The sequence below is a fragment of the Catharus ustulatus genome, chromosome 20 (assembly GCF_009819885.2).
Source record: "Catharus ustulatus isolate bCatUst1 chromosome 20, bCatUst1.pri.v2, whole genome shotgun sequence".
In the NCBI taxonomy this organism is placed as follows: domain Eukaryota; kingdom Metazoa; phylum Chordata; class Aves; order Passeriformes; family Turdidae; genus Catharus; species Catharus ustulatus.
In genome coordinates this window covers 1912736-1931020 of record NC_046240.1, presented here as the reverse complement: position 1 = coordinate 1931020, position 18285 = coordinate 1912736, and the positions used below count along the sequence as shown (strand labels likewise).

Below are 18285 nucleotides of genomic sequence, written 5' to 3'. Positions count from 1 at the left end.
AGTGCTTTGCACTATGCCTTGGATTTAGGTAGCAGGTTGTATCATGGCTCATGTGCTATTTGGGTAGTGGCTGCTGTTGACTTTCCTCACCTTCCCTGTTCTGCTGCTGAACTGGGAGTACTGGGCTGCAGCTGGCTCCCTGGCACCCTGCAGCTGAACAGAGCCACCTTGTCCAGCCTGGGCTGACCATATCTGTGTGCTGTTCTGCATGCTGCTCCTCAGAGTTCTCCCTTTCTCTTGACTTTGCCAGTCTCCAGCACTGCTGTATGAGACCTCCCAATCTTCAATCATAGCATTCCTTTCACTCACTGAAGCAGTATTTGTTGTAATGTCCATGTTGGCTTCTCAAGCTGCCCTCTGCCCTGTGCCTGACCCACTGTCTGTGCTCTGGGTCCTCTGCAGCCCTTTCTTGTTGGGGAGCTTCTCTTTGAGGAGTGTTTGAGTTCAGTGTTGTTCTGGAGTGCCAATCATGTCCAGCATATAGCATATATTTCACATGGTTTCCAGAGTTGGAGAAGTGACAGCAGAGGAGGAATGTCAGAGGTGGGAGGAGATGCTTTCAACTATGAGCTTTGAGGAGGATGCTACAGGGTTGGCTATGACAGGATTGTGCAGGTACAAGGGCAATGCAGAGCAGGGCTGGGACAGCTCTCAGATGACCAGGGAAGAGGCTTTTTGGAGACAGACATGGAGTGAGCACAGAAGGAGAATACAAGTTACAATATGGAGAAAAGCTCCTTTTGGTTCCTCACCAGAGCTGGCCTTTTCACAGTGGGTCATGTCTCAGTGAGAACCTGAACTATTGGTCATAGGCCTCACCACAGTGGCTTTGGCATCCATCACCTTCCGTGGAGGTCAGAGCAGAACATTGGCATTTCCATTTCACACAGTGCTGCTGGTGTGCTGTCACTTGGAGAGAGACATTCACTCTGCTTGGCCTTCAGCCTCTCGGGGGGATTGCAGAGCTTTGTACAGTGAGGGCATAAGAGCAGGAAATGGCCAGTGGCTGTCTGAACCTGTGTGACACAGACCTGAACCAGTGACCTGGAGGTGAAGTGTTTTAGTTCCGTTCCTGGCTCATTGAGCTGCTTCTTGCTCTGTTGGTGACACAGAACCCCACCTGCTCAGCACATCACGGATATTATGGACTGTGGGTGCTGGACAAGTCTCCTGACAGGTCCCCAAGAACTCTAGAATTCACAGGGTGGGAAAAGGGCAATATAAACATATTATTTACTGTCTAGGCCAAACTAGAGGTACTAGAACATTAAGAACAGATGGTTAAATACCAAAATACCGGGCTACACTACAGGTAAGGAAAATTACAGCGTTGATACTGTCCTACTGTCCTTGTTTAGTATGGGTTATCACAAAATACATCCTAAAGTACTTAATGGTGCACTGTTTCACATGTGGTGCTATATGAACGGCCAGCCTTGAGAGTACCTTCATTCACCTGGCCTGTGCTGGCTGATGTGTGTGGTCCTGGTGCCACCAGCAGTTGCCTACAGGACCATAGTATTGGTGAAATGGGTGCTAGAATCTTGCAGATTTTTTCCACAAGCTTGAAAAATTTTTATTTCTTGGCTAGCCATGTTTTGTCCCTGTGGATGGTCCTGGCTAACTCTGTTGCTTTGGACTTCTTGCCAGATACTTTTTCTTGGTTTTTTTTAATGGTTTTTCAACATGAGTCACAGCTTCAGGATCACGATTTCTTCACTTGTGAGTCAGAGAATGTATTAATTAGTGCAAGATGTTAAATATATCTGTAAAATCACATGAAAAACTGGATGGTTGTCTCCATCCTTCATTTAACCAGTTTCATATTTGAAAATGTACAGTTTTCTGTTTTCAAATGTGCATTGTTCTTTCAAGCCCAAATGAAACTTTTCATAATATATAGAGTATATAAAGTATAGTGTGTGCATACATATGACCTCTGTATACACATGGGGTATGTGTCTATATAAAGTATCTTTTATACGGTGTTGATGTCCCCTCAGCCAGTACTAGGTAAAGGATTGTTAGTTTTATGAGGGGAGCTCACAGGACTGCTGCCCATCATTAACAATACCAGAGAAATGTGTTCCCTGGGTTATGTGCAGTCCTATCTCCCCAACCATGGTGGAGGCTGTGGAAGAAGCCTTTTTGGCTTCTGTGCTTAGAAATTTTAAACATAATGTTCATTGGTTAGATTTCAAACCAATCTTCAAGCCCTGTCCAACATAGCTAAGAACTGTGTGGGAATTTGTTTTGAAATGGAAGCCTGGATGTGGTGTTTCGCTATAGTTTTCAATGAAATTTCAGGTCTTTAATTTCTTCCTGACATTTCATCTGAAAATGTTGATGCTTATGTGAGGACTGAGGGTTTTATAGTCTGATTAAACAACTTTAGAAGTGTTCAGTTACATTTCTTCTTTGAGAGCACTGCCTGATTCTCCAGAATGTTTTTGAGCATGCCAGGGGGACTGCCTGCTCTGCTTGGGTTTGTTCATGTCTCTATCAGCAGGGCTGAGGCATGGAGTGATAAAGTCTCTGGCATGGAAGTGATAAAGTCTCTGCCACTCTTCCTCTTTCAGAGAATTCGGTCGACAGTGGATGAGAAGGAACAGAAGCAGCTTCTGATGGACCTTGATGTAGTGATGCGAAGCAGTGACTGCCCCTATATTGTTCAGTTTTATGGCGCGCTCTTCAGAGAGGTGGGCACCCCAAACATGCTTCACTTGTAGCAGAGTTTGGGTTTTTACCTTGTTTTTTCCCTTTGTAATTTCAAACTCGTGCTGAGGAGGAGAAAATTGATTCATGTTAGGTTTCTTGGTTCTCCACTTTTACTCAAGGGTGTTTAGCCAGGAGATCCAGGGGCACTGCTAAGCAAGCATTTGGTCCCTTTGCAGCTGGAGATTTGGAGAAGATGAATGTTGAAGCCTGACTGCTGCTTCTGCTTCCTCTTGTAGTTCTTCTGCAGTCTTGGATTATCCCTGCTCCTGTAATTGCTCTGTTGTTGAAACTACCACAGTATAAGGGGACAGACATAGAGCCCCTGCCTGTTTTTCACTACTTCAGCACAAATCCAGTACCTCTATTCAAGGAAAGAAGGAAAATAGAGACCTAAGGACTGCAGGTGTTTTTTGGGAATTATCAGGCGTAGCAGCCTGTGCAGTCTTGTGGGGTTTTACTGGAAAACTTTCAGAGAGAGGTCAGTGTTGTAGGTAAAACCCAAAACTATGTCTGAATATTCAATTTCTGCTTCTGGAGAGTCTGCCTCTGTAATTTTGCCAGGTCACTCCTCTGGCTTTAAATCTCATTCTCTAAATTAAGCATAATAATCCTTCCTTTTCCCATGCTCTACTCTTTCTGATATTTTTGAGCACAGAGCCATTTTGGGCCAGCAGTCATTGTCATGCTCACACAGTACAAACTCCTTCCATGTGTGGAGCCTCAGCTTGGCTGGAAATTTCCAGCTTTGATGAGATGAAGGTGGCAGTGCTGTCAGTTGGTATGAGGAAAAGTCTGTGGACAAAACAGAGTGTGTCTTGCCAGATGCTGATGAGCAGCATGCTCAGAGCTGTGCAAGCCTCTCACCTCCATTCAGCTCTGGGCACATCCCAGGATGTAAATGTAAATATATAAACAATATAAAAACTTACCTTAATCAGCACCCACATGTTGGCTTGGCTACACTCTTTGTCATGTCCAAAAATCTCATCATCCTGCAGCCAGACAGGGCTCCCAGGGCTCCTTGCATGCTCTGTCTGGGAAAGGTTTCATTGGCATTGCTCTGGTTGGAGTGAAATCCCCTTTTCCCCCTTTCAGCGTAAGTGGTGTTTGCTTCAGAGAAGAAAGCAGCCTTCTCCTCTGCTTGGTCCCTCACTGTCCAGGATGTTCCAAGTCACATTTCTAAAGGGTACACAGGTACATGGGAGGCTTCCATGAAGTTTTCTATCTTGTCCTATTAATTACTTGTTCCAATATTAAGTAGAACCTTAATCTTTTAAAGATAGCGAAGTGTGACAGCAGAGAAGCACAGAAAGGGAAGAAAGGAATTTCACGAGGCTATTTGGATCTATCTGACCCCCACAGTCTGCTTATCATATCTGTTCTCAAAGAACTGTGAAAGATCCAGGTCACTGCTGCACCATCCCCTGGGGTATACGAGCTGATGGGATATTGGTAAAGACCAAAACTCTCTTAGGAAATCTGCAGCAAACTATATAAAACAAAGCTCTTTGTTCTAGCATTTCAAGGTGAAAAGTAAGGAAATCCCTTTGGGATTACCAGCTCTGAGCTGGGATTCAGGTTCTCTGGATGGAGCAACAGATGAGAAATATTCTTTGCCTGCTCCTCATAGGTGAAAGACTTCCATTACAGAAGTTTACCACACTGAATAGGCAGCTTGTGCAGTCAGAGGGTTGGCAGGGTCTGAGCAGCTCCAGGAGAAGCAGCAGGGCAGCTGGCACAAAGGAAAGGCAGGCAGCCTTCCACAACTGGGAGTGCTTGATGTGGAGAGGCAGAGCTAAGCTCTGGGATCCAGACAGTTTGGGAATACTAAACCAAATTGGACAAAATTATGCAGGTCTTACTTTGTAGCCAGACAAATGTCCCAGCTTGTAGTCAGGGAAGTAGCTGTGAGCACAAGTTAATGTGGCAGCCTCTGTGAATACCAGCAGTTAGATTTGGGAAGGCAGAAAATACTACACAAAAATTTCTGTAGTTGTATTTTCTCTTACTTGTTCCACATTTTGTGATAGGGAAAGTCTTCTCTGGGTCCTACTTGTCCCTCAGCAAGCAGCACATGAATTTTTATCGGTTACTGCCTGTTCTTCAGTGAGAAGGGACATTTCTGTTACTGTATGTCTGTGCATGTGGTGGAATGTTTAACTGCAACAAATACAAGTTGATTGCTAGGTACAGAACTTTGCTTCAGCCAACTGGCACCCACTGCATGAGATTAAATTGCCTGGTCAATGAAACAAGAACAAAGCTGAAAAAGTAAAAGACAGTGTTTCAGTCTGTGTGTGGAATCAGGGGCTTCTGTGCACTGTGGCCAGGACACAGTTGTCTTTTTGGGCTGCAAGCACATGCTACCAGCTCATGTCCAATTTTTCATTCACCAGTATCTCCTAGCCCTTCTCCTCAGGGCTGCTCTCAATCCCATCACCATTATACTGGTGAGTGCCCAAATGCAGGATCTTACACTTGTTGAACTTTGTGGGGTTCCCACTGGCCCCAGGAGACCAGCTGGTTTTTCCATACTGCACCCAGGAGAGCCCAGAGTCCTAGTGCACACAGGGCTGTCCACATTGGCCATCAGAGATCTGATTGAAGAGGATCTGGCTACTCAAGCTCATGTGTTTCCTCTCAAGGCTGTACTTGCTAGAAGAAAAAAAAATAAATTGGTTGACACAGGTTCTGCAAACATTTCGTTTGAGTCTCTCCTTGTGAGAAAAGAGGAGCTGTGGGCTGTGCCCACAGGGCTGCACTGGGACCCCCAAGACTTTGGCCCTGAGCATAGCTGTTTTAAGAGGCTTTTAGGTCTAAAAAAAAAAGGTTTTCTTTTCTTGCCTGTCTGCTACAAGCTTTACAGCTGCTCTGATTTGAAACAGTATCTGTAAAGCTGGGAATGTTTGGGTCGTTACCATGACCACACTATGGCTCTTCAAAGTACCTGTTCTGATTGTGTTTCTTTTTAAGAGGGGAAAAGGAAAGAAGCCTTACCTGACTTGGAATCTCAGGAGTGATTCCTACACAGTGCACGTGTAGTTGAGCCAAGTTTAAACCAACAAATTCAATACTTGATAAAATTATGCAATGAAAAATTCATTGCAAGTTGCAGAACATGCCTAGGAAGCTGGGTAAATCAGCCCATGGGGAACTTCTGCTGCCAGGAGAGAAGAGCTGGGATGTGTTGGTAGCACAGTGCTGGGCTGGTGTGAATTGCTGACATAGCCTTGCTCAGTTGTTTGATCTCTTTGCTGTTGATGCACCTCATGCTGTTTTTATGGAAATTCTTGACTCTGCTGCCATGCCTCAGCATTGTCAGTCCCTGGTCTGTAGGAAAAGTGTCCTTTGTGCCATGTAAATTTATAGTGGTGGTGGTGACATTTGTCAGTCTCTCTCACTGGTGTGGCTGCAACTTGGATAAAGAGCTGGCTGCCCCTGCAGTGAGCAGATGTGCTGAACCTTCAGCGTTCGAACTGTAGAGTGGTGGGTGTTGGCAGGGACATCTGAGATCACCTTTTCCAACCCCCATGATCAAGTAGGGCCACTTGCCCAGGACTGTGTCCAAATAGCTTTTGAATTTCTCCAGGGATAGTGTCTCCATAGTCTCCTGAGGCAACCTGTGCCAGTGATGAATCCCTCTGACAAAAAGTGTTTCCTCATGTTCAGAGGGAACTTCTTGTGTGTCAGGTTGTGCCCTGTTCATGTTGCTCAGCACCACTGAGAGAGCCTGGCTCCATCCCCTGTGCAGCTGATGATCTCATCAGGCTGATGAGATTCCCTGAACCTTCTCCAGACTGAACAGTCCTGGCTTTATCTACCTTTCTCATGGGGGGAATTCTCCTGTTCCTCAGTCTTCTTAGTTGCCCTTTGCTGGAGTCTCTTGTGCTGGGGAGCCCAGCACTGGTCACAGCACTCCAGGTGTGACCTCTCCATTGCTGCATTTAAGGGAAGGATCACCTCCTTCCACCTGCTGGTGATGCTCTGCCTCTTGCTGTGATCCTTCAGCCTAGCAAAGATGCATTGTTGGCTCATGTTCAGCTTAATGTCCTGCTGGACCCTCAGGTCCTTTCTGGTGAGCTGCACTCCAGATGAGTGACATCTTTGTGACGCCTGCTCCCTGGTCAATGGGAATTCTCTGCATTGAGAAGCTGAAGCATCTCCATTGCTTGTGAAGTGGCTTTTGTGTCTGTCCTCGACAGGATATTTTGGATTAAATGCATGGGGTGTTCCTGGACATTTTTTGGAATATCTACAAGATGTGCATTAGCATCTGGTAATTTAATATCCAATAAAGACCAAAATACATTCTTTGGAAGAACAGCTCCAACAGGAAGATAGAATTAAAGTGCTTCTTTTGTCATTTTATGATCGGAAATCAACCTGAAACTTATTAGGGTGGTTTTGTCCTCACATTTCACAATGGAGTAGACTTGTCCATGTACATCAGCAATTCTTGGTATTTGTTCAGGAAGACAGCTGAGTCCCCATTGCCCAGCCAGTCTTCCTTTTTCTTCCCATTAAAATTCACCAGTTTGCCAACAGGTAAGGCTCTCCAAGTCCCAGGAAGAGTTTGCCTCTAGAGTTTTGGATCTTGCCACCAGCCTTAAGGATGCTGCATAGTGCAAAAGGCCTGTTATCTTTTTCCATTGATCTTGCTGACATGAATTCATGTAGGTCAGGTAGGTTTTTATATTAGCAGATCAATAAATGCCCCCATTCAGGAGTTCTGTATGGCATCTACTTCAGGAGACCAGTAAACCAGGTCTTGAGTGCTTTTGATCATAAAAGGGTTTTTTTATGCTTAAAAATCACCATTGGATAGATATTTGTTGTACTTTCTTGAGGTTTCAGCACCATACCTATACCAACCTGTAGTGCAGAGTACAGGTGAAGCCTTTATTATGAGAGCCTTGATAATGGCTCTGCTCATGTGCTTTGTGGTTTGTTTTGCTGTCCAAACATCAGCTGTTGTAACCTGGGCAGTGGAAGCCACTCACAGTACTGGTGCAATTGGACATAAATACAAGTCTGCAGGTGGTCAGTGGTATTCTGGCTCTCTAGAACCAGTCCTCTCCCCCACAGTCTCAGTACAATAGCACAGGAATATAGCCCTGTCCCAATTTTTTTAAATCTGATCAAAACAGAAGCAGTTTTTGAATGATCCTGTGGCCAGTAGAACCAGTCCATGAGAGAGAGGCTGCTTTCACTACAGGTAGTTCATAAAGCTCTGGTGGGCTTCCTGTCCCACTTGATTTATGCACATCACTGCCACTGGAGCCACTCTCCATCGTATGGAAGTGCTTCATCTGCACTTTGCCCTTGTTGCTAGTGTGGAAAAGAGGAATTTTCTACATGTATTGTCCAATTTCATTTCTGTAGTTTAAATCTGAACAGTTCCTTAGCCAACTTCCTCTGTAACCAACCTGTGGTCCGTAGCAGCCCAGGTTCACCCTTTCTCCAGGTCTCCTGAAGTGTGCTTGTCATGCCCTTGTCCTGCTGTGCTGCTGTGGCCTCTTTCACTGTGATGTCCCTGCTTCTGTGTGTCACAGCACTTACTCCATCTTCTGCTTTTTTTGGGTGCAGTGAGAGTTTTCTGGGCTCGGGCTTGTAGCAGCCCTTGAGTGGATGACATCAGCTCCTGCTCTGCCTTGAGCTGATGTGAAAAGCCTGATGCCAAATGAGCAGGGTAAATTGCAGTTGGCTGTAACCCAAAGTCTTCTTCCCCAGCCAGCCAGCCCTTCCTAGGACAGCAGCTCCCCTCTTCTGGGTGTTCCCCTGTGCCTGCAGCCTTCTGGAGAACAAAACAGTGTGTGAGGCCTGGATTCATCTGGGTTCAGGCATCTAAATTCTGATGTCATGTGGGAACTGGGCAGGTAAATGCTTCCACTGTGGATGGAAGCAAGTCTTTCATTGCTAAAACTAATCAAGCTGAATTCCATCCGTTCTATCAAATGCATGTTGCTGTTAATGTATTTCATAGGATTCAGCAGATCTGTGTATGCTCTCTGGATTTCTATTTCTCATTTTTATCTCAACACATTCTTTTCTCTTTCCAGGGTGACTGTTGGATCTGTATGGAGCTCATGTCTACCTCGTTTGATAAGTTTTACAAATATGTATATAGTGTATTAGATGATGTTATTCCAGAAGAAATCTTAGGCAAAATCACTTTAGCTGTGAGTATTTTGTTAAACCTTTCTGTTGAAGATAATTGAAAAGTTCAGATCCTTGTTCAGATCACTCTCCATGTGAAAAGCTGGTTGGTGTGTGGAGCAAAATTGCTGCTGCAGTTTGCACCACACTGGGAATGGTTCTTCAGGGTGCTCATGACTTTTCCACAGTATGTTGCATGGTGTAAAAGGACATCCTGGGGTCAGTAATCAGTTCATAGACAGACCCCAGGACCAGCTTCCTGCTCTGTCTGCTTGAATGTGAGCACCAGCAGCACAGGCACCAGCCCAGACCAGAGAAGCTTCTGGCAGTCTTGTGCAAAAAGTACTGGAGAACCTGGCAGATGTTTTCTTGATATAACCTGTAAGTTCTGGCTTAATGAAAAGTCAGGTAATTGAAACAGTTGTGACCTGCTGAAAAAATACAGAACAGCACTTGAAATAAGTTACTGCTCAGGATAATTAACATCAGAGATTGTTCTGGCTCCACCCCTTGCTCCCCTCTCCCAGAGTGGGATCTTTGCAGGTCACAGGGGATGTGTGTTCACTTATGCCCATGCCCTCTCCTATATCACCTGCTTTTATTACATGGCATATTACAGCATAATAAATATCTCAATGTATTAAATGCTTTTTACCCCTGTTCTTGGAGTTCCAAAAAGTTAATAATCACAGGACTCGTTTACGACATCTGCTTATTTTTCGTCTATTTTTCTTTCCTAGACTGTGAAAGCACTAAACCACTTAAAAGAAAACTTGAAAATCATTCACAGAGGTGAGTTCTCCATGTCTTTAAGTTCATGTCTTCTCTTCTTGTCTGTTAAAATGATTGCAAGAATTGCCAGTGGCCTTTGGTTCACTCAAAGTTTAAGCACAGCAGCTGTACCGCCATGAGTCTGAGTGCAGGTTTTGAACAAGTGTCCCAGTGCCTATTCTATTGCCCCTTCAGCCTGTACTTTTTCCATGTAAGTGTGATTTCAGGGTGGTTGGGCATCTGCCTTTGGCACGTGGCATCTCTGGGGCTACCTCCATCCCCTTGTGCTCCCGTGCAGGATCCAGCACCAAGGGTGACAGCGATGGCGCAGCACTGCCGGCCTCGATCCTCTGCAGCTGCTCTGCTTGAAATTGAAACCTCCAGCTGTGACTTACTGGCTTAAATTTCTTTCCCCTGCAGACATCAAACCTTCCAATATTCTTCTGGACAGAAATGGAAATATTAAACTCTGTGACTTTGGCATTAGCGGACAGCTCGTGGACTCCATTGCCAAAACGCGGGATGCAGGGTGCCGGCCGTACATGGCGGTGAGTGGGATGGGCCCTGTGGGATCTCACCCTCCCTGTTAACGGTGTTTCCTGTGGGATGAGCACCCCATTCCTGGATGAAACTGAGCTCTGCATCAAGCACTGCTGTGGCAGTGTCATCCAGGCTGTAGCAAAGTGACCAAATTCCTGGTTTTTTGCTGAATTCCTCTGCTGCTGCCAGGGCTGTGGTGCTGGAGTGGAGAGAGCTCTGTGCCTTCCAGCAGCTCCAAAACACCATTGCCCAGGGGAGCAGGGCTGTCAGAGTGTGGGTTTGTCTAGGTCTGCAAGAAATCCATTTGCTCTGGTAAGATTATGTCACAGAGCAGAACTACAGTGATTTTTGTAAACCACTTTAATTCCAAAGTGTGCCAGAACTTCATTCCAGGAGAATGTGATTCTGGAGAGCAGCAGTAGCAGAGCAGCTGTGTGGAAATTGCTGGAGCTGAGTTGTGGCTCCTGGGAGTCTGCCCTGCTTCTTTGCTACCCTCCCCCTCCCAGAGAGAAAAGCTGTAGTGGTGATTTTGGAAGCTGTCTAAGGGTTCTAAACACATCAGTGCTTCAGGGTGCTCTGAAAATGCATCTCTGTTCTCACATGAGCCGAGGGTACCTTGTGCAGGGAGCTGTGTGCCTACTGCTGTTCATATAACTTTAATTTTAGTGCCTGTCTTTATTTATAAAGTTTTTCTTATATCTTTATGGCTCTGTATGCTGAAAAATACTGTTCTCAACTTTTTATCTACCAAGTAGAAAAAAGGAAAATTCCTGTCTTTTAAGGTATGGTTCCCATCTGGCCCAGGCCATGGCTCTCAGATGGCTTTTCTCTCACTGTGGTGTCCAAGGCAACATCTGTCTGCCCTGGCTCTGATCTTTCTTTGAGCCATGGGTAGTGGTTCCCTCTCCTCAGGTTCTTGGTGTAGTTTTGCCATGACAGTTCCTGAAATGTCTAAATAGCTGCAGTGCTCCCTTTTCCCAACCCTGATGTTGGTGGATGAGTGCTTCCACAACCTTTTGGTTTTCTGTCTGTCTACATGCACTCTGTGATTTGCTCCATTGGCAGCTCCAGACTTGGGTGGACTTCTAAGTGAGCAAAAGTGTTGCAGTTCAGTTTGTGTTTTTCAGAGCCTTGGCAGGGCACAGGGTTTGTGGGGCAGCCAGCAGCTGGCAAGTGATGTGGGAGATGATTGGCCTCTTCCTTGCTGCTCTGCAGCCTCAGTGACTCCTTTCCAAGTACATGAGCATTTCCACGTACCAGGGAGCCTGGAAAGTGGGGAGATGTCCCCAGTGTGCAGGCATATCTGCCAGCTATTTCTCCAACCCAGCAGAGGCTGATGTCTGAAGGAATATCAAACTGAATATACCTGGGAAAGAGTCAGGCTGCCAACTCCTCTCAGAAGGAAAATAGTATTAATTAGTGTAAATAGGCCAAGAGCAGTAGCTCTGTTCAGCTAGGGAGGCTCTGCTTAGGGCTGCTGGATACTTCTCTCTGATGATAGTGTCTCATTTTACAAGGCACATCAACCCCGTGGCACTTGCCCCCGAAGGAGCCTGGTCCCCACATAACTGTTGGTAACAATGGCACTGGATGTCAGCCAGTCTGGCTGTGAGTGCTCTGAGGAGGCAGCAGGAGCCATGTCCAGCTGCCAAGCAAGTGCTGTGTGCTTGAACCAAAATTGTTGGAGCTGTCACAGCAAGAGGCGCCTCAGCCTTGGAGCTGCGGTGCTGAGAGATTGTTTTGCTTTTGGCTTTCAGTTTCCCTGCAATTGTTACAGTGAGCAAAGGCCTTTAAGTGTTAGTACCTCATGTTCTCTGGAGGAAAGAAAGGCAGGACTGAGTTCCCAGGCAGCTGCTGTTCCCTGGAGCAACCCTGTTGTGAGTCCTCCTCACCCGTGCCCTGTGCTGGTGCCAGTGCTGGGGGTTTGCTCCAGGTGAGGTTCCACAGCCTTCACCTAGCAGTGTGAGCTCCTGGGCAGCCCTGCATCCTCCCTGAGTGCTCCCTGTAGTCCCTGCCTTGCCTCTGGCTGTGTGGGTGCTGCTGGGAGTAGGCTCTGTGTGCCATACTGGAGCTGGTGGCCTTTGTGCCATTACTGGTTTTTGCCTTCTGAATGCCCCAGTGAACCCCGTGCCCATGTCAGAGAGGAAGGGTGAGACTGGAAGTGCTTGGTTTAGGCAGGGGTGGAGGGGCAGACCCAGCCATTGTGAGGATGGATGTTCTGCTCTGCTCCTTCCAGACCTCCAGGAGTGAAGTGTGATGGTCACACTCCATCCTTGATCACTCAGGTCCTTTTCCCAGGTCAGCTGGGAGCCTCTGGCTGCAAACTGTGGCTTCTCACTTCTCCCTGGTGAAGTGGACAGTCACTGCTGGCAGTGCTGTCAGGGCCAGCTGGATGTCTCATGTCCAGGTGATTCAGGCAGAGAGCAGGCTGTGTATGGCTGGGTTTGTATTGCTGGGTTTGGAGGAGAGGGAGGATCTGTGGTACCCACTGCTCATGTTTCAGTCATACCCTGTCCCTTCACCCCATCAGCACATCCAGGGATGGGTCTCTACCTCAACCATTTCCTTTCCTGCTTGCACTTGGCATCAGAAGGACACCTGGCCTGAGCCAGGCTTTGTCTGCAGCCCTCGCTCCAGGTCCTCAGAGTATGACATGGTGACTCTTCCTTCCTTGGTGTTAATTGCTCCCATGTGATCTACATGGAAAATTCTCAGCATTCTTCCTGCTCTGTATTTAGATGGGATTTATTTTGGTCTGTCCTGTTTTCCCTTTAACTGTGCCACCATGGTCTAGGGCCAAATATCCATTCTGTGTTTGGTCACAGGATCAGGGTGCCCCTCTTGGATGCCTGAGACAACCAGCTCTGTCTCACCAGTGCCACCATCCCTGCTATCCCTTTGAGTGGTTTGGCCCTGCCCAGAGCAGCTGCTCCCCATGCAGTCCCCTCCTTCATCTGCAGCCTGGCCACTGCTCTGCTGTGACACATCCCTGTGCATCTGTGGTGTGTGGGTCACAGCACTGGCCAGGCCAGCATCCTCATGATTTGTTGTATTCTGAGGTGGTCCATCCCTGGTGGCAGCTTCCAGGCATGGTGTTTGTCCTCAGTAGAGTTCAGGGCTGGGCCACCTCCACTTTGCAGATGCATCTGCCATGAAATTGTATTAAAATGTATCTTAGAAAGCAACCAGGGCTTTCAGAGTATTTACTATACCCCATAATTTAGAATTTATTGCAATGCAGGTATCTTTATTATTGTTGTAGTCAAAAGTGAATGAGAGCCTGTTTCTTTCGACATGTTAATTATTATATTTTTAACTAAGTAAGGCAGACTGAGGTTTCTCATAAAAATGACATTCAAGGCATAAAAATGTTTTTTGCTGGCTCATCTCTCTGGATAACTTGCTCTTAGGTGTGAATCACCCATGTCTGGCTCAATATTGCTTTCTATGAAAGACATTTTAGATGTCTTAAAGCCATGTAACATCATAGTTGCCTTCAAGGGATGACTAAAACCTTGTTCAGAGGAGCTTTTCTAAAAGCACATTGTTTTTGATAGTTTCTTATTGGCTGGTTGGGGAGGAGAGTTCTGGTAGATGCTGCTAAGCCTCACTCCCCAGGGTGGTGGATGAGATGTTGATTCCAGTTCTTGTGATCCCTTGGGAACAACTTGGCTGTGAAAACAGAGAAAGTCAGACTTCATGTTAAAGAGATCCCAAAGTTGGACAAACCTAAATAAGTCAGTCAGTCACAATTACTCAAAGTGTTTGTGCAAAAGGAAAAAAACCTGAAGCATTGGACTGTTCTAAGTTGCCTTTTCTGATCACCTTTTATACTCTACCTCCATAAAATCAGTGTTTCAAGGGATTCCTTGAGCTATTTTCTCTGCTGGGGTTGGATGGCTGCCCTGGCTGCAGGTTTGCCTCTGGAGCTGTGCCAGGCTCAGGGTGCTCTCTAGGTTTGCAGAAGGTTCTGGCTGCTTCCTCCATGGCACAGAGCTTGACTGGTCCTTCTTGTTGTTGCAGCCGGAAAGGATAGACCCCAGCGCGTCCAGGCAAGGCTACGACGTGCGCTCAGACGTCTGGAGCTTGGGGATTACATTGGTAAGTGAGGGGCTTTGCAGCCTGGCTGCCCTGGGCACTGTGGGGGTGTCACAGCTGGGCAGCACAGCCCAGCTCTACCGTGTGTTGTGGGTGAAGTGGGCACTTGCTGGCTCAGGAGCAGCCTGGGTGCTTTCCACGTAAATGGTTCTGCTGAGCCCTGTGGCTGTGTGAGCAGGGAAGAGGTGTTGGATTGTAAATGAATTTTGTGTTCACAATCTGAGATGAGGGTGCAGAGCAGAGCACCCAGCTTGTGTGAATAAGCCTCTGACAGCCCTGGCAGCCGCTGTGCTTTGGCTGCACACAGACTTTGGTTAATCCTGGATTCTGGGATTCAGATTCCTCACTGGCCTAACCACAGCACTGCTAGCTGCACACATTGATACAGTGAGAAGCTCTTACTTTCTCCAGGTTGTGAAGCAGAAGAAAAAGCAGAAGCAATTAAATATGAACCAGTGGCTTCTGTTTTCACCACTGATCTTTAAAAAAAATTCATTTTCATTATCCTGCAAGGAGTAGAGAGTTGAATTCAGGGGTCCTTATGGGTCCTCTCCAACTTGAGATATCATGTGATTGTGTTATTCTCATTATCCATTTTCTCTAGTGGTTTTTAGGATGCTTGGGAAGGGACTGCAGGATTTTACTCTTCTACACCCATCAGTGCATGGAAGCATGGCTTGGTCAGGGCAAATCTGGCCATGCCCCTCACCCAGGCAGCAGAACTTACTGCTGGGTAAAACCTTCCCTCTACTTAGAATCATACAGGGAATAGGATGAAGAAGCTCGTCTCAGTCTTCCTTCTGAGGGGTGTTCAAGGTTGTTGCAGACATTTTTTTTCCCCTGGCCAAACTTCCCTCATGTAAACCTGCCTGGTGCTGTTGCTGTCTCCCTGCAGTACGAGCTGGCCACAGGGCGATTCCCCTATCCCAAGTGGAACAGTGTGTTTGACCAGTTGACACAGGTAGTGAAAGGAGACCCACCACAGCTGAGCAACTCAGAGGAAAGGGAGTTTTCCCCAAGTTTCATCAACTTCGTCAACTTGTGGTAAGTGTGTGCTGCTGAAAGGACTCGAGCTTGGCTCGTTTTGTTGGCTGGTGTTTGGCAAGGTCATGTGTCCAGCACTTCTGCCTTATTTTCACATTCCTGCAGCAGCATAAGGGTGAGGACCTCTCATATTTTAGTGGTTTGAAGGTGATGGGGGATTTGTTTGGGTTGGGACTGAAGGGCAGACTTGGAAACTGCTCTTCAGGAAAGGAATTAGGAGAAAACCTCTAACAGGCTGTGCTAGCAAGAGGAGACATGATAAAGGAGGGAAGTTTCCATGGTAAGAGTTTGTGGCACACACAGCCTCAGCCCCTGCCTGCATGGCTGGGATGGCAGCAAGGGAGGGAAGCAAGTGGCCACTCACAAGGAAGGGTTTTCCAGAAAAAAAACAAAGGAAGTGAGTCCCACTGCAACTGCACTGTGTGCTGTAAAAGTTTGATGTCTGTAACATTTTCCCTGATCCCACATTCTCCTAATTATCTTTATGCTTTCTTTAGCCTTACAAAGGACGAGTCCAAAAGGCCAAAGTACAAAGAGCTTCTGGTGAGTTCTCAGTGCTGCTTCTGAAAGCCTCCAACACACAACTTACACGGGGCTGGGCTCAGGCAGAAGTGAGCTCTGAAGGAGCAGAGCCCTGGAGTCAGGCAGCAGCAGGGCCTGTCTGTGGTGGGGGTGCTGAAGGAGAGAGGGCAGCAATGCTTTTGGCTTGGATCAGTCACATGTGGCAACTGTGACTGGCCCAGAACCTCCCTGATGTTATGTCCCAGCTGCTCTGATTTGGGTCTGGCCAGTGCTACCTGCTGGGCAGAGCAGAGGGTCAGGGCTCAGGAGAGCAGAGCTTGGGTTTGACCTCTGCAAGTCACTCCCTGTCACTCCTGCCACTCTCTCCACTCTGACAGTGCTGATGATGAAACTTCTTCTGAAAGTGTAATTCAGTAAATGTCTGTGCTACAGAGGAGCTGCAGATCCTGCACCCTCAGTGCCTCCTGCCTGTCAGCTCCTGACACTCTGGAGTCCTGTCCTGACTCCCACTTCCATTAACCTCCCAGGGGAGGGATTCCCAAGGTGGAAAAGCCACGGAGCAGGCTGTGTCCTGGTCTCCTACAGCCACCACAAAGTGTGTTCTTGTACCAGACAAATTCACCTGCTCAGTTTTTATCTGAGGGGCACATGCCAGGAGGGTGACCATAACTTGTTGCTTTTTATCTGCTTCCAGAAACATCCCTTCATCCTGATGTATGAGGAACGCACAGTGGATGTTGCATGCTATGTTTGTAAAATCCTGGATCAAATGCCAGCAACTCCCAGCTCTCCAATGTACGTGGATTGATACTGCTGCTACATCCAACTCTAGAAAAAGGGCTGAGAGAAAACAAGCTGTAAAGAATTTTCATCACATATTGCAGTGTTTTTAATGCTCGCCCAGACACCATGTGCAATAATATTGGTGTTATTTCCATCCTGTCTGTATACTGTTGTCACATATAAAGTGCATCCCTGTAATACCTGATCACACAGTGTTAGTGTTGGTCACAGAGAGACCTCATCTTGCTCTTTTGTGGACATATTCATGAAATGTGGAAATAAGTACATTTATTTGTTGACTGTGATTGGATAGCACCTAAAATTCATTTCTAGACTCAAAACTTGGAGACTCCTCAGCAGCTACTGGAAAGATTTTTCTCTCAAACTCTTCCGATTGTTGTTTCAAGTAATAATAAAAAGCAAACAAACAAAACTTAGGCGTTGTCTGTCTGAACATTAAGAGACTTTTTGCCTGGAGGGAGAAGAACTTGCTTAACCAACGAGATGCTTTGCCTTCTGGAGCTGGAAAGGCAAAGGAGAATTTTATTCTTCACAAAGTGCAATAGATTTACTGCTATGAAATTCTGTTGCTTTACAGTCGCAGTGTACTTTCTGGGGACAGTGTGCTCAGCTGAACTTCCTGTTAAAGAGAGATCATGTTAAATATAGTGAATATGTCTTTACCAAAAATATGTTGCGTTGAAAGAGGCTAACATTAAACTATTGAGATGGGAAATAATGTATTCTTCCTCCTTTTACCAAGCCAGCCACTCTTCACTCTTAACTAGGTGTCCTGTAAATTGTTACCTGGTAAGATAAGACCTTTGACCTGAAGAATTATTAAACTACTTGATTGAATTTAACCTGCTTGTTGACCTGATTTATAGTGCACAGTGCCCACCACCCACTGGCTTTGCTTTGCCTTCACCCAGTGCCATCCACAGAGGCTGCAGCTGCTTCAATGGGCCACCAGCTGATGGCTGTGAGTCCTGGCCAGTGTTTCTCATGTTCCTGCTTCTCATGTCCCCAGCCCTACTTCTTGTGCCTGTGGCCCAGCCCAGCCCTCCCAGCCCATGTCCTGAGCTCCTGAGTCCCAGTCCCAACCTGAGCTCTTCCTTCTCGCCGTTGCAGGCAGGATGGAGGGGTGGCCCGGGCTGCCACGGTGCTCTGTGCCCACCACACCCTGCTGGGCTTGCTGGAGACAATTCACCACCACCTGCAGACTGAACCTCCTCTGGGACCTCCATAGCTCCTGGTGCTGCACCCAGAGCAAACCTCTCTGAGATTGCTGGGTGCAGAAGATGAGGTGGAGATGAAGGAGCCTCTCACTCCTCTCAGCTGGCCCAGCAGGGCCAGGCAAGCTGTCTTAAGTGAAACAGCACATCAAGCTTTTCTGTTTTGTTTAATTGACATATTTTTCAAAGATTAATTTTTCCCCCCAAAATTTTTTTCCCCCAAATACTGCAGTTTTCAGGTGTTCAGTAACACACCAGGGATAAAATGGAGGCTGCAGAGTCTCTGCTTTCTGTTTTGAGCTGATTCAGGTGCTTGGTAGGATTTCATCAGTGCTAGAGCAACCTCCCCTCAGAGCCCGGCTGGATGCAATGGGAATGAAAACACCGTGGTGCTGGCAGGATCCCCACATCCAACCAC

General features: G+C 46.8%; 1 protein-coding gene across 2 annotated transcripts in view; it reads left to right on the top strand.

Moving 5' to 3' along the window:
* MAP2K4 (mitogen-activated protein kinase kinase 4) overlaps nt 1–17495 on the top strand; it is a 67011-nt gene extending 49516 nt beyond the window's left edge. For both annotated transcript variants that reach the window (XM_033076486.2, XM_033076487.2), the window contains 8 exons: nt 2580–2699; nt 8778–8897; nt 9615–9666; nt 10066–10193; nt 14209–14286; nt 15179–15327; nt 15825–15870; nt 16544–17495. In XM_033076486.2, coding sequence (XP_032932377.1) covers nt 2580–2699; nt 8778–8897; nt 9615–9666; nt 10066–10193; nt 14209–14286; nt 15179–15327; nt 15825–15870; nt 16544–16657 — 807 coding nt within the window. In that variant the 3' untranslated portion in view covers nt 16658–17495. The remainder of the gene's footprint in view (nt 1–2579; nt 2700–8777; nt 8898–9614; nt 9667–10065; nt 10194–14208; nt 14287–15178; nt 15328–15824; nt 15871–16543) is intronic.
* Nucleotides 17496–18285: the final 790 nt, after the last annotated feature.